General features: G+C 39.6%; 1 protein-coding gene across 2 annotated transcripts in view; it reads left to right on the top strand.

Annotated features, from left to right (window-relative positions):
* LOC133564729 (ankyrin repeat domain-containing protein 13B-like) overlaps positions 1-12,919 on the top strand; it is a 114,686-nt gene extending 101,767 nt beyond the window's left edge. Inside the window, exons 14-15 of one of the 2 annotated variants that reach the window (XM_061919211.1) lie at positions 6,850-6,926; positions 10,020-12,919. In XM_061919211.1, coding sequence (XP_061775195.1) covers positions 6,850-6,926; positions 10,020-10,221 — 279 coding nt within the window. In that variant the 3' untranslated portion in view covers positions 10,222-12,919. Of the gene's footprint in view, positions 1-6,849; positions 6,927-10,019 lie in introns of those variants that run through there. The other variant, XR_009809315.1, reaches the window with a different exon arrangement.
* Positions 12,920-13,077: the final 158 nt, after the last annotated feature.

Below are 13,077 nucleotides of genomic sequence, written 5' to 3'. Positions count from 1 at the left end.
CTTTAAAAAAAAAAAAAAAAAAAAAAAAAAAAATGGCCAGTGTCAGCGTGAGAGCAGCCAATTTGACAGAGGAATCAATAAAAAGAAGAATTGGCTGCAATGGTGTGAGCAAAGACACGGGATCAGCCGCCGTTTTAAGATCCCAACATGTTTGGTCCTGGTCGTCCTTCGCTTCCCTACAGAGGTAGACTGGGCCAAACAAAAATAGGTCATCCTCAAAGTCCTTGCGGGCAGGAGGAGAACATCCAGGAGGCAAAGTGGCAGCTTTGTGTCGTGTCAAATAACTACTTTACAAAGTGATGTACAAAGTCAGTTGAACTCCCATTTTTTAGAGCAAGATAACTTGTTAGGAACCATATGCTCTGAAATACCTATTACTTACAAGGGGTCATATATATTTTTTTCTACATTTTAACATATCCTTGTGGTCGACGTGGTTATTCAGTAAAAATGTTGCATGGCTTATATTTTGCAGACTTTTTTAAGCCGCTTTCTAACAGTCTCTTCAATGTGCGTTGTTTTATGGACGGTCTTATTTACGTGACTTTGACAACGTCTTCTTCCTGCCATCTTTGTTGTGTTTTTTTAGTGCTTTAGCGAGTCTACTGACAGATATAAATTACAATTATATGCTACTCTGTGTTAGAAAAAGAGACAGCAGAGGATGCATGTGCATGTACGAGCCAGTCTGCCCCACAACAAGAGGATAGCGAAAGAAAAGGAGCGCAGACTACAATGGCAAAGCCTTTAGTAAGAATTTATACCATGTATGGATAATCTGCTGACATCACCAATGACAAAAATGCCTCCAATGGGGCAAATTCCAAACGGCTCGTTTTTCAAAAGTATCATATAGAAGGCAATGTTTTTTTAAAAATATCTACACAATGTCTCCACGGTTAGATTTAAAATTTTCAGGATTTATGCAAATCCCAAATGCACATCATCCGGTACCTATAGGTAAGAAAAGTTGATTTTGCATGATAGGGAACCTTTAATGCGGATTCATCCCTCACCATTTTTAATCTGATTAAGATTTCCAACTTCAAAATGATAGTTTCTCCAAGCATTTAAAAAAAAAAATGTAACGTTGGCCAACCATTTCAAATAGAAATATTTTTTTCTCCCTCATCATTTCTCCCTGCAAAATGGCGCTCTGGACAATTGCCCAGTCGATAGCAACAAAATCCTTAGCGTTTTACCATGTTTAAGTGACATGCATGTCAGGTTGCAGTCAATCGCATGTTAACTCAACATGTTCTTAGACTGTGGAAGAAGTCTTATTAGGGACTGCACTGTATTATATATTAGGGACGGTGTGGCGCAATGGTAGAGTGGCCGTGCGCAACCCGAGGATCCTTGGTTCAATTCCCACCTAGTACCAACCTCGTCACGTCCGTTGTGTCCTGAGCAAGACACTTCACCCTTGCTCCTGATGGGTGCTGGTTAGCGCCTTGCATGGCAGCTCCCCCATCATTGTGTAAATGTGTGTGAATGGGTAAATGTGGACGTAGTGTCAAAGCGCTTTGAGTACCATGAAAGTAGAAAAGCGCTATATAAGTAGAACCCATTTATCATTTATCATTTAAGTATTTTTAGAGGCGGTTTGCAATATTTACACAGATGCCAAGAGGGCGGTAACTTTCCACTAAATTTTACACAGTATATCCCACCCTCTTCCGGTTTCTAAGACGTAATGATATAACTACGTAAGTACGTAACAAATGCTTTTGCATCAGTGATTTAGATAGCTAGTGTTAGCTGTCATTGAATTTGTACCATATTTTCCGGACTATGAGTTGCACTTAAAATCCTTTTTTTTCCCAAAAAACTCAACAGTGCACCTTTCAACCGGTGTGACTAATGTAAGGAATAAGTTTGGTTGAGCTCACTCACCTCGGAGCTATTTTATTTGGTACATGGTGTAATGATAAGTGTGACCAGTAGATGGCAGTCAAACATAAGAGATAAGTGTAGACAGCACTATGATTGCAATATGTCTCAAGTAAACAACACCAACCTTTTAAATGTTCAACTGAAAATATAGAACATTACACACGGCGTTCAAAAATATATCTAAATGTTTTACTACGACTTTGGTAAGCTATGAAGTCGCACCACTTGAATAATTGTTGACGCATTAAACATAGAAGTATTATTAAGGTGTGTATATATGGTAAGACATATTTTCTGGTGTTTTGTTTTGCAATATTAAGCAAAAGCAACTTTTTTTTACCTTTGTGTACCTGCTGAGCTGTATTTGCGATCTGTAGAACTCCTGAAAAATTGCGCCTGTCAGTGAAGCGATAAGCTTTTTCTTTTTCCTCTATCTTCTTGCTATGTGACATTTATCCTCCGCTGTTGCCATTTCTAATATAAAGTAGTGTGAAGTTCTTACTTATATCTGTCAGTAAACTAAAACATACCGGTGTAGTGAGTTTACATTATTCACCCGTCCAGTCGGATGGTTTTTCACGGGACATATTTCCGTTGTTGTTGTTTTCGGACAAGGAGATGCTGCTCCATTATTGATTTAAGTAAAGTCTAAATGTCACTAAAACAGTTAGCTCCATCTTTTGACACATCTTCCACTCCCGTCCTTGCACGCTACACCGCTACAACAAAGATGATGAGAAGAAGACGCTGCCGAAGGTGAGCCACATAAATAAGACCGCCCCCAAAACGGCGCATGCAGAAGCGACTGTCAGAAAGCAGTTTGAAGATGATCTGTAAAACATAATCTATGCAACATTTTGACCAAAGAACCACCGTTACATGTTTTGTAGACCACACGGAAGTGTTTTACATTTAGTTAAACAATTATAATATTGTGACTCCTTTTATGCACCCTATAAACCGGTGCGCCTAATATATGAAAAAAAAATCAAAAACAGACCATTCATCAGCAATGGGCTTTATAATCCGGTGCGCCCAATGGTCTGGAAAATACGGTATTCTATCATAACAACAACATGGATGAAAATTGTTCAGTGCTTCTCTTGGACTGCTTTTGTATTTGTGTTTGTGTTGACGAGACCGGGTGAGTGACCGCCTTGAACAACAATCATTTTATTCAGGCCGGTAAAAAAATTTACTCCAGAAACTTAGTGATTGTGAAAAATAGAGACCGCTTTAACACAAATACGTTCTGTTAAACAACTAATGGTAACACAAGTCTTGTTGTAATTTTTGCTTTGAAAAATGTAACTGTGAAGAAGTTGCAAACAGCCCCTTTAACTCGAGTGTCTACACCATGGGTGTCAAACTCTGGCACGCGGGCCAAACTTGGCCCGCCGTGTAATTTAATTTGGCCCTTGAGGCAATATCAAATCAACATTAGAGCTGGCCCGCCGCTGTAAGTCCGTATTCACCGCTAATACTCTTACTTGCCAACCCTCCCAATTTTCCCGGAAGACTCCCAAAGTACAGTGCCCCTCCCAAATTTAATCCCGGACAACAATATTGGGGGTGGGCCTTGAAGGCATTGCCTTTGGCGTTCTCTACAACCTGTCGCCACGTCCACTTTTCCTCCATACAAACAGCGTGCCCTCCCTGTCACATAATATATGCGGCTTATACACTCACTCAAGTGAATGCAATGCATACTTGGTCAACAGCCATACAGGTCACACTGAGGGTGGCCGTATAAACAACTTTAACACTGTTACAAATATGCGCCACACTGTGAACCCACACCAAACAAGAATGACAAACACATTTCGGGAGAACATCCGCACCGTAACACAACACAACAGAACAAATACCCAGAATCCCTTGCAGCACTAACTCTTCCGGGACACTACAATATGTAACCCCCGCTAACACCAAACCCCGTCCACCTCAACCCCGCCGCTGAAAAGAGGCATTCAATTTGTATTTAAATTTTGATATGCCATTGATATTTTTGGATTATTATTATTATTATTTGAAACTCGATTGTGCATGTCACTATAAATTTATATAAGCCTTGCTTGTTCAATATTCAATGCAAAACTTGTTTGGGTCCCTATTAAAAGGTTAATTTGTTCAACCTCGGCCCGCGGCTTTGTTCAGTTTTAAATTTTGGCCCACTCTGTATTTGAGTTTGACACCCCTGGTCTACACTAAGCCGGTTAACCCCTTAAACGAATGATTATTTAGCCTAAGCCCTGTTTCAGCCACACTAAACTATCGTTCGGGTAAGTGCGCCGTGTATTTCTTGAATCTCGGGCACTTTGCTTTGTATGGACTCATTGATCGTTTACAAACTGAGTTCGGAGAAGAAGTGACGACAGAAAGACAGTGCCCGCACAGGAAGTGACATCAGAAAGAACGAGCCACAGCCAGCTTCATAATAAAGAGGTTTCGTAACTCGTAGCTAACCACTAGAAATATGAAGGCGAGTCATCCAGACATGGCATATTTCTCCTTCTTTTACATGCACAGACGCTTGTGGAAATCACACATGAATACCTTAAGAGGAAGCGATTGCAGCTATTTGGGATACAACACTTCTCAGACAGCAAGAGAACTTTCGAATGTCGAGGTCAGCTGGGATTCTAGTTAGCGAAAAACTTTGTCCATTTGTCAAAAAAGGTAGCGTGTTCTTTGTATTACCAGGCCGTCGAGGGAAGATTACGGAAAACGCCGACTGCTTTTGGACTAGGAAAGCAGACTGTATCAGTTATTGTATGTCGCGGACCTAACGTCTCGGTCCAGAGTATATAAAGTCACCAAAAACGAATGGACAATCAAGTGAAAGCAAAAGAGTGAGGAGTGTCCTGACCAGATATTTAGATCCCGAGATTGATTGTTGTAAAATGTTCTTTATCACATTGTTTACGTGTCTAACAAAGATTTGATTAATTTCTGATTAATTAATTAATTTAGTGATTCACAACAATAGGGCCCCACATCACACTGGATTCTAGTTAATTGAAATACCACAACACTGGATATTGTACAGATAAGTTACATTTAAGAACTTGCACACAACGCAACACTGGAGGTGACTATGATGTGCGCATTTTCCGCGCATGCGTATTAGGTTGCGTTGCGCCGGAGGGAGGAGGGGTCTTAAACCATGGCATTGTTGTGTGTGGACAAGGATAAGGTTAGGTGGGATTCACTTTGGATAACCTTAGTGCAGCGGTTCTTAACCTTGTTGGAGGTACCGAACCCCACCAGTTTCATATGCGCATTCACCGAACCCTTCTTTAGTGAAAAAAAAAAATAAATACATTTTTAATTCAAGACAAAATTCTATGTTTTTGGTAACACTTTAGTATGGGGAACATATTCTAAGTAACAAAGACCGTATTTTTTGGACTATAAGTCGCAGTTTTTTTCATAGTTTGGCCGGGGGTGCGACTTATACTCAGGAGCGACTTATGTGTGAAATTATTAACACATTACCGTAAAATATCAAAAAATATTATTTAGTTCATTTATGTAAGAGACTAGACGTATAAGATTTAATCGGATTTATCGATTAGGAGTGACAGATTGTTTGGTAAACATATAGCATGTTCTATATGTTATAGTTATTTGAATGACTCTAACCATAATATGTTACGTTAAGTCAAGTGAGTTATATTTATATAGCGCTTTTCTCTAGTGACTCAAAGCGCTTTACATAGTGAAACCCAATATCTAAGTTACATTTAAACCAGTGTGGGTGGCACTGGGAGCAGGTGGGTAAAGTGTCTTGCCCAAGGACACAACGGCAGTGACTAGGACGGCGGAAGCGGGAATCGAACCTGCAACCCTCAAGTTGCTGGCACGGCCACTCTACCAACCGAGCTATACCAGGCACCTTCTAACTTGGTTATTTATGCGTCATATAACGTACACTTATTCAGCCTGTTGTTCACTATTCTTTATTTATTTTAAATTGCCTTTCAAATATCTATTCTTGGTGTTGGGTTTTATCAAATAAATTTCCCCCAAAAATGTGACTTATACTCCAGTGCGACTTATATATGTTTTTTTTCTTTTTTATCATGCATTTTCGGCAGGTGCGACTTATACTACGGAGTGACTTATACTCCAAAAAATTTGGTAATTTATAGTTATTTGAAAACTAGGGAAACATATTCTAAGTAATAAAGACTTAATTTTTTGTTATTTGGTTAGGGTTAGGGTTATAATAAGGCCTTGCTGAATAAGGCATTAATAAGAACTTAATGACTAGTTGAGAGCCAATATATGACTAATTTGCATGTTAATAAGCACCTATATTAATGGTGAAATGGTGAATATGTTCCCCGTATTAAAGTGTTACCATGTTTTTTTTTACCTGTGCACAAAATGAACCATGCATGAACATCACCTTGTTCAAACAACAAAACCAACACAGTGCATAAACTCACAACAAATTACACACGTGCTAATCAGTCAGCTGTTGCCGTATCCGTAATACGCCGATAGGGAGAAGTTTGTATTTACACGATGAGTCGGGTGTGTTTTGACCTCCGCCGAACCCCTGAGGCCGGCTCACCGAACCCCTAGGGTTCGATCGAACCCAGGTTAAGAACCACTGCCTTAGTGTTTAGTGATGCTTCCTGTGATCATGGGCATAGGGATGTGTCCCCCGCACTTTTGAGGTCGGTAATCACGTTAAATTAATCTGAACAAGTTAGTATTTCCGCATTGCCTGGAACGTGTAGGCCACAGGACTGCATGTCTTTCCTTGAGCATGCAGTGGGTAAGACGATCGTTTTTATGTGTTTTATGCCGCTGCCTATAAGGCCAATATGAGAACCAAAAAGAGTTGATAAAATTTTAATAAATGAATGACAGGGGACTTAATGTGAAATTTATCAACAAACTGTTGTGTCTTGACTTCCTGTGCTCCTCCCGTGTTTTCAGGTGACCATCTGGGAGGCGCTGACCAATAGCAAGCCAGGAGCAAACCCCCTGTCATGTGACCCGGGCCGCGTGGATAGGTCAGCCATATTTTTTTTGTGTTTTTTTTTTTCTTCGGACTAACTGTCTTCTGTGAGTGCACTTATCTGAAAACAACACGTATAAGATGGCACTTGTATCCTCTAAAGCGGTGTTGTTCAACCTTTTTTGAGCCGAGGCACATTTTTTGCGTTGAAGAAATCATTACAAAACAAAACTCATTTGACAGTAAAAAGTCGTTGTCGCAATTGTTGGATATGACTTTAAAGCATAATCAAGCATGCATCAATATAGCTGGTATCTCAAAGTAGGTGTACTGTCACCACCTGTCACATCACGCCGTGACTTATTTTGAGTTTTTTGCTGTTTTTCTGTGTAGTGTTTTACTTCTTGTCTTGTGCTCCTATTTTGGTGTTTCTTTCTCTTTTTTGGTAATTTCCTGTAGCAGTTTCATGTCTTCCTTTGAGCTATATTTACCGCATCTACTTTGTTTTACCCATCAAGAATATTTCCGTTGTTTTTATTCTTCTTTGTGGGGACATTGTTGATTGTCATGTCATGTACGGATGTACATTGTGGACGCCGTCTTTGCTCCACTGTAAGTCTTTGCTGTCGTCTAGCATTCTTTTTTTGTTTACTTTGTAGCCAGTTCAGTTTTAGTTTTGTTCTGCATAGCCTTCCCTAAGCTTCAATGCCTTTTTTTTTTAGGGGCACTCACCTATTGTTTATTTTTTTACTTTCACCCTGCCTCCTGCTATTTCTGACATCTACAAAGCAACTAGCTACTGGCTGCCACCTACTGATATGGAAGAGTATTACACGGTTACTCTGCCGAGCTATAGACAGCACAGACACTCAACAAAGACACATTTTTACTGAATTGCAAAAAATATTTTTAACCCAATTAGGTAAAATGACATAATCTCCCACGGCACACCAGACTGTATCTCACGGCACACTAGTGTGCCGCGGCACAGTGGTTGAAAAACACTTGTCTAAAGCCCAATAGCAGCGGAAAAAAACAAATCTCCCAACTGTCAGGATGAAGGTGATGCATCCTGCTTTCTCGCCCTCATTGTCTCAGTCTTCCTGTCACTGCTCTGGTCTGTTGTTTGTCTTCTTTTCATCTTTCCTTCCATCCCTGACTCACTTCCTGTGCTCTTGTCCTCTTCCTCGACTCCTGTCCAATGTACTCGTGCGTGTTTGGAGAGCGAGCGAGCGAGATGCCTTCCTGCTTACACAGTCCACCCGCTTGTTATCTTTACTCTTGCCATCTTCCCTGTTTAAAGTGAATGGACACACACACACACACACACACACACACACACACACACACACACACACACACACACACACACACAGAATGTCCACTTCCCCACTCTCGACACACATTTTCCCTTGCACATCTCACGTTACAAAGTCAACATTTTGAAGTAACTCTACATACTCAACATTATAACATGATTTAATACAACTTTTGGCTTCTACAAACATAACAATGATCAATATTAATTGAGAAATGTGTTGTTGTGGATTTGTTGACCAGGAATATTTTGTGCAAACTAGAGATGTAACCAGGGTTAGTACGGGTGCTTAAAAACCTTGAAAATGCTCAAGTTTTAATTTTGTGTTTTCAAGGTTTGGAAAATTGCTTGAATTTTGGGTGAAGTGTTTGACACAATGGGCTAATTATAAATTGGAAAAAAATTAAATACGTTTCCTTAACGCCGAAAGCTGCACACTTGATCTGTTGGCTTTGCACAAGCCCTTACATTAGGTTGTTGTCATGCCAGAGCCGCTCTGTGTCGCCCCCAAGAGGACAGTGGGCAGGTTGTCGTTTTAATGAACATGATGTATGCATGAATTATGATGCAAAGAAACACGTAAACAATAATAATTAATGTTATTTCTTGTAAGGAATGATGTATACATGAATGATGATGATACAAACAAACAAGTAAACGACGTGGGATACTGTCTGGTGTGCCGTGGGAGATTATATCATTTCACCTTTTTGGGTTACAAATATTTTTGCAAACCAGGGATTATAGTCTGCAAATGATGTGTTGTTGTTAAGTGTCGGTGCTGTCTAAAACAGTGGTTCTAAAATGGGCGTACGCGTACCCCTGGGGGTGCTTGAAGGTATGCCAAGGGGTACGTGGGATTAAAAAAAATAAATAAATCTAAAAATAGCAACAATTCAAAAATCCTTTATAATTATATTTATTGAAAAATACTTCAACAAAATATGAATGTAAGTTCATAAACTGTGAAAAGAAATGCAACAATGCAATATTCAGTGTTGACAGCTAGATTTTTTTTGTGGACATGTTCCATAAATATTGATGTTAAAAATTTATTTTTTGTGGAGAAATGTTTAGAATTAAGTTCATGAATCCAGATGGATCTCTATTACAATCCCCAAAGAGGGCACTTTAAGTTGATGATTACTTCTATGTGTAGAAATCTTTATTTATAACTGAATCACTTGTTTATTTTTCAACTTGTTTTTAGTTATTTTTATATCTTTTTTTCCAAATAGTTCAAGAAATGAGCAATATTTTGCACTGTTAAACAATTTAATAAATTAGAATCAGATGACATAGTGCTGTATTTTACTTCATCTCTTTTTTTTTTTCCAACCAAAAATGTTTTTTCTCTGATTAAGGGGTACTTCAATTTAAAAAATGTTTACTTAGGGTACATCACTGGAAAAAAGTTGAGAACCACTGTTCTAGATCAATGATTCTCTGTAGGCCGGCTTCATCTAGTGGTAGGCCAAAGAACCACATGATTATCTCCCTACATGCCAAAAATAATAAATAGACTTGTTAAAAAAACCTCTGCTTTGGTTTTAATGAATATTTAGGCCTACTACGCTACTTTATTTTAATGGTGATACTTGTAGAGCCAAGTTTTTTCCTGCGGCGAACAAAGTTTGCGGACCTCTGTTCTAGATAGATTTAAAATACAAAATAAATTCAAAATACGACCACGGCAAATTAAGCAGATAAAACAATTGTAATCATAGTTTTGTCACTAATTGGCCACGCCCTGGATACCTCAGCCCTAAGCACGAATGGAAGAATATTACGGTCCTTGATGTAAACATGAAGGATTTGTTCATCCCACAGGATGCCCCCGCTGAAGCCGCGCTCGCCCTCCAGCCTCTCCTCCACCCCCTCCAAGAAGCAGACCGCCGGCCGCAGCTACGACGAGCAGCTGCGCATCGCCATGGAGATATCGGCCCGTGAGCAGGAGGAGGCGGAGCTCCGGCGACGGAAAGAGGAGGAGGAACTGCAGCACATCATCCAGCTGTCACTCATGGAGAAGTGAGCGGACCGCGGGTAAGGGGGACGGGGGCGGCGATATTGTAAGCACACTTGGGGAAGGAAGTGGACCGAGGTTTTGCTCGGGAGGGGGGAGGTAACGCCGACTCTGCAGAGGGGGTCAAAGGTCACCCTCTGTACTAAAACAACCGTGCTGTCACGCTGTTGACATTTTTTTTTACTCTAAAATGTGATTTGAAAAACACCGTATAGACAACATTATCCTCTCTATCTCCCAATTGTCGTGTGATGTGGAATTGTCTTTTTCTGTGCCCCAACGCACAACGCAAGGTCTATAAAGGCATGCTCGGAGGGGTTTGGCGTGGAAGAACATGCAAACAATAGGACGGGTCAACCTCCTGTTTTAGGCGCAGTGGTCGCGTACAAATACGACAAAAAAAGACATGTGAATGTTTGAAGCCTTCACTCATATTAATAATTACAATAATAATACAACTTGCTCAGTTGTACCTTTTTTGTTTTTTTAAATTGCACAAAAAATATCCAAATGTACTGTATTTACACGGTGGTTGGCTCACATGTACAGTATATATGTGAATGGACGTACATGCACAAAGGAGCACGGACAATTGTTGTATTTTTGGTGACAATACTCAAGTCGTGTTGGAGAAAAATGTGCCTTTTCAAAGAAAAATAATGGACAGCTATTCATTTGACACAAATTGGTTATTAATATCGTCAGGTTCAAACATTGATGACACCTATTATACAAGACGAGAAGCAAGGAATTAAACAGAGACAGAATTACATTTGGCTCAATTGAGGAGAAACGTCTGGACTGTACTCTAATAATAATAATAATGGATTAGATTTATATCGCGCTTTTTTATTGTTAGATACCCAAAGCGCTCACAGAGAAAATGGAACTCATCATTTATTCACACCTAGTGGTGGTAAGCTACATCAGTAGCCGCAGCTGTCCTGGGGAAGACTGACGGAAGCGTGGCTGCCAGTTTGCGCCTATGGCCCCTCGGACCACCACCAATCATTCATTCATCATTCATTCACCAGTGTGAGCGGCACCGGGGGCAAAGGTGAAGTGTCCTGCCCAAGGACACAACGGCAGCTATTTGGATGCCAATAGGTGGGAAGCGAACCTGCAACCCTCAGGTTTCTGGCACAGCCACTCTACCCAATACGCCATGCCCCCCACTTTTTGTACAGTTCCACCACGCTCTGACGAAAGATTGTACACCTCCTCTTTCCCTGATTACATGGCAACAGCTGTTTCTAAGGGACGGAGGTCGTAAACAGTTATCGTCTTAGATTAAAGAACAGTTCAAAGAAAAGGTCGATTAAAAGAAAAGGTTGTAAAACAGTTCAAAGAAGAGATCCCTGGAGGGGAGTCAAGTCCTGCTTCCTCTTCGCTTTGTAGATCTCGGGTCAAAACAATATATTTCTGTTGATTGCTCAATACATCAAAGAAACGGAACACCTTCATGTTGCTTCCCATCCTACACAGTGGAGTTTTACAAGCCTTTTTGCTTGGTAAGATCAAACACAACTTTTGTCTTCTCGCCGGTTGAGCTGAACTCAATGTAACACAAAGTTGTGTGAAAACTTAGATACAATTATTCTAACAAATATTGTGCAAATATTTATTATGTTCCAATCAACATTTTCATTCATTTATTATACCCTTATTTTGAAATTATTTAAGTCTTTAAAAAATAGTATTTCTGTTTTTGGATTTTCTCAGCCCACTTACACATGATAAATATGAGGAAAAGGGAGCATTATTATACTTTGTAAAGGCACTTTTTTGAATGCAACTCTTGTATTAACTCATTAGACGGTGTAAGTCAGGGGTGTCAAACTCATTTTAGCTCAGGGGCCGCAAGCAGGAAAATCTGTGCACACGAGGGCCGGACTATTAAAATCATGGCATTAAAAGTAAAAAAATAAAGACAACTTTAGATTGTTTTATTTGTCTCACTTTGGCCAACACATTCTGAAAATATTACAACAAATATATAGAAAAATACCCGGCCGCGGTTAAGTTTAGATCCATGAAGGAAAGAAGAAAGTGAATCAATGTTTGTAACTGAACACATTTACATATGACTAAAAATGTGTTTTCTTTTTGTATTATTTTTTTTTAAATAAATTAAGTAACATTTATGACAACCTTTTTCCAAAACACAATATAGAATGTGAGATATAACAGCATAATGCATACATGTATCATTTGTTTTCAAAACAATTACAAAAAAGTTACTGTGGGACCCCATTTTTATGACTTGATGGAGTCCCTGGGACCCCATTTTGAAAAATTCCAAGTGCCAACTCTGATGGAGTATTGGCGCGTGCAAAACAGCAGCAGGCGGCTGTGGCCTGCGGGCCGGTTCTACAACTAATCAAATATCATCCCGAGGGCCTTGACTTTGACACCCCTGGTTTAAGTGTATTAACCCATGTCTACCAGTAGGAGCACAGAGATGGTGTATTGTCTACAATGAAGGCAGAAGATCTGGGAATGTGTGTTCTGATGTAAATAGTAACTTTTATTTTTCATTTTGGACTTTTATCCACATGCCAAAATCAGCACAAAGTGAGAGAGTCATCTCTCTGCTATTTATTTCACAATTATGCCTGTCTGCTTAATGAGGAAGAATCTGTTGTTTCTTTTTTTAACTCAACTGTTTTTATGGGTATGCTCGTCAAATAAATAAATGTCTTTTGAATACGTGTTTTCTTGTTCAGCCTCTCTGCTATGAAGGTCAGTTTGTGTTTGTATAACAAAAGCTTTTTTTTCTTTACTCTTAATTTATCTAACTGATTTTGTTTTGCGTTTGAATTTTGCTGACAATTGTGTGTGAAAAATTCAGCTTAAAAATAATTG

This window comes from Nerophis ophidion, linkage group LG13, assembly GCF_033978795.1.
Source record: "Nerophis ophidion isolate RoL-2023_Sa linkage group LG13, RoL_Noph_v1.0, whole genome shotgun sequence".
In the NCBI taxonomy this organism is placed as follows: domain Eukaryota; kingdom Metazoa; phylum Chordata; class Actinopteri; order Syngnathiformes; family Syngnathidae; genus Nerophis; species Nerophis ophidion.
The sequence above is the reverse complement of the archived record's forward strand: the minus strand, read 5'-3'. Positions and strand labels throughout refer to the sequence as shown.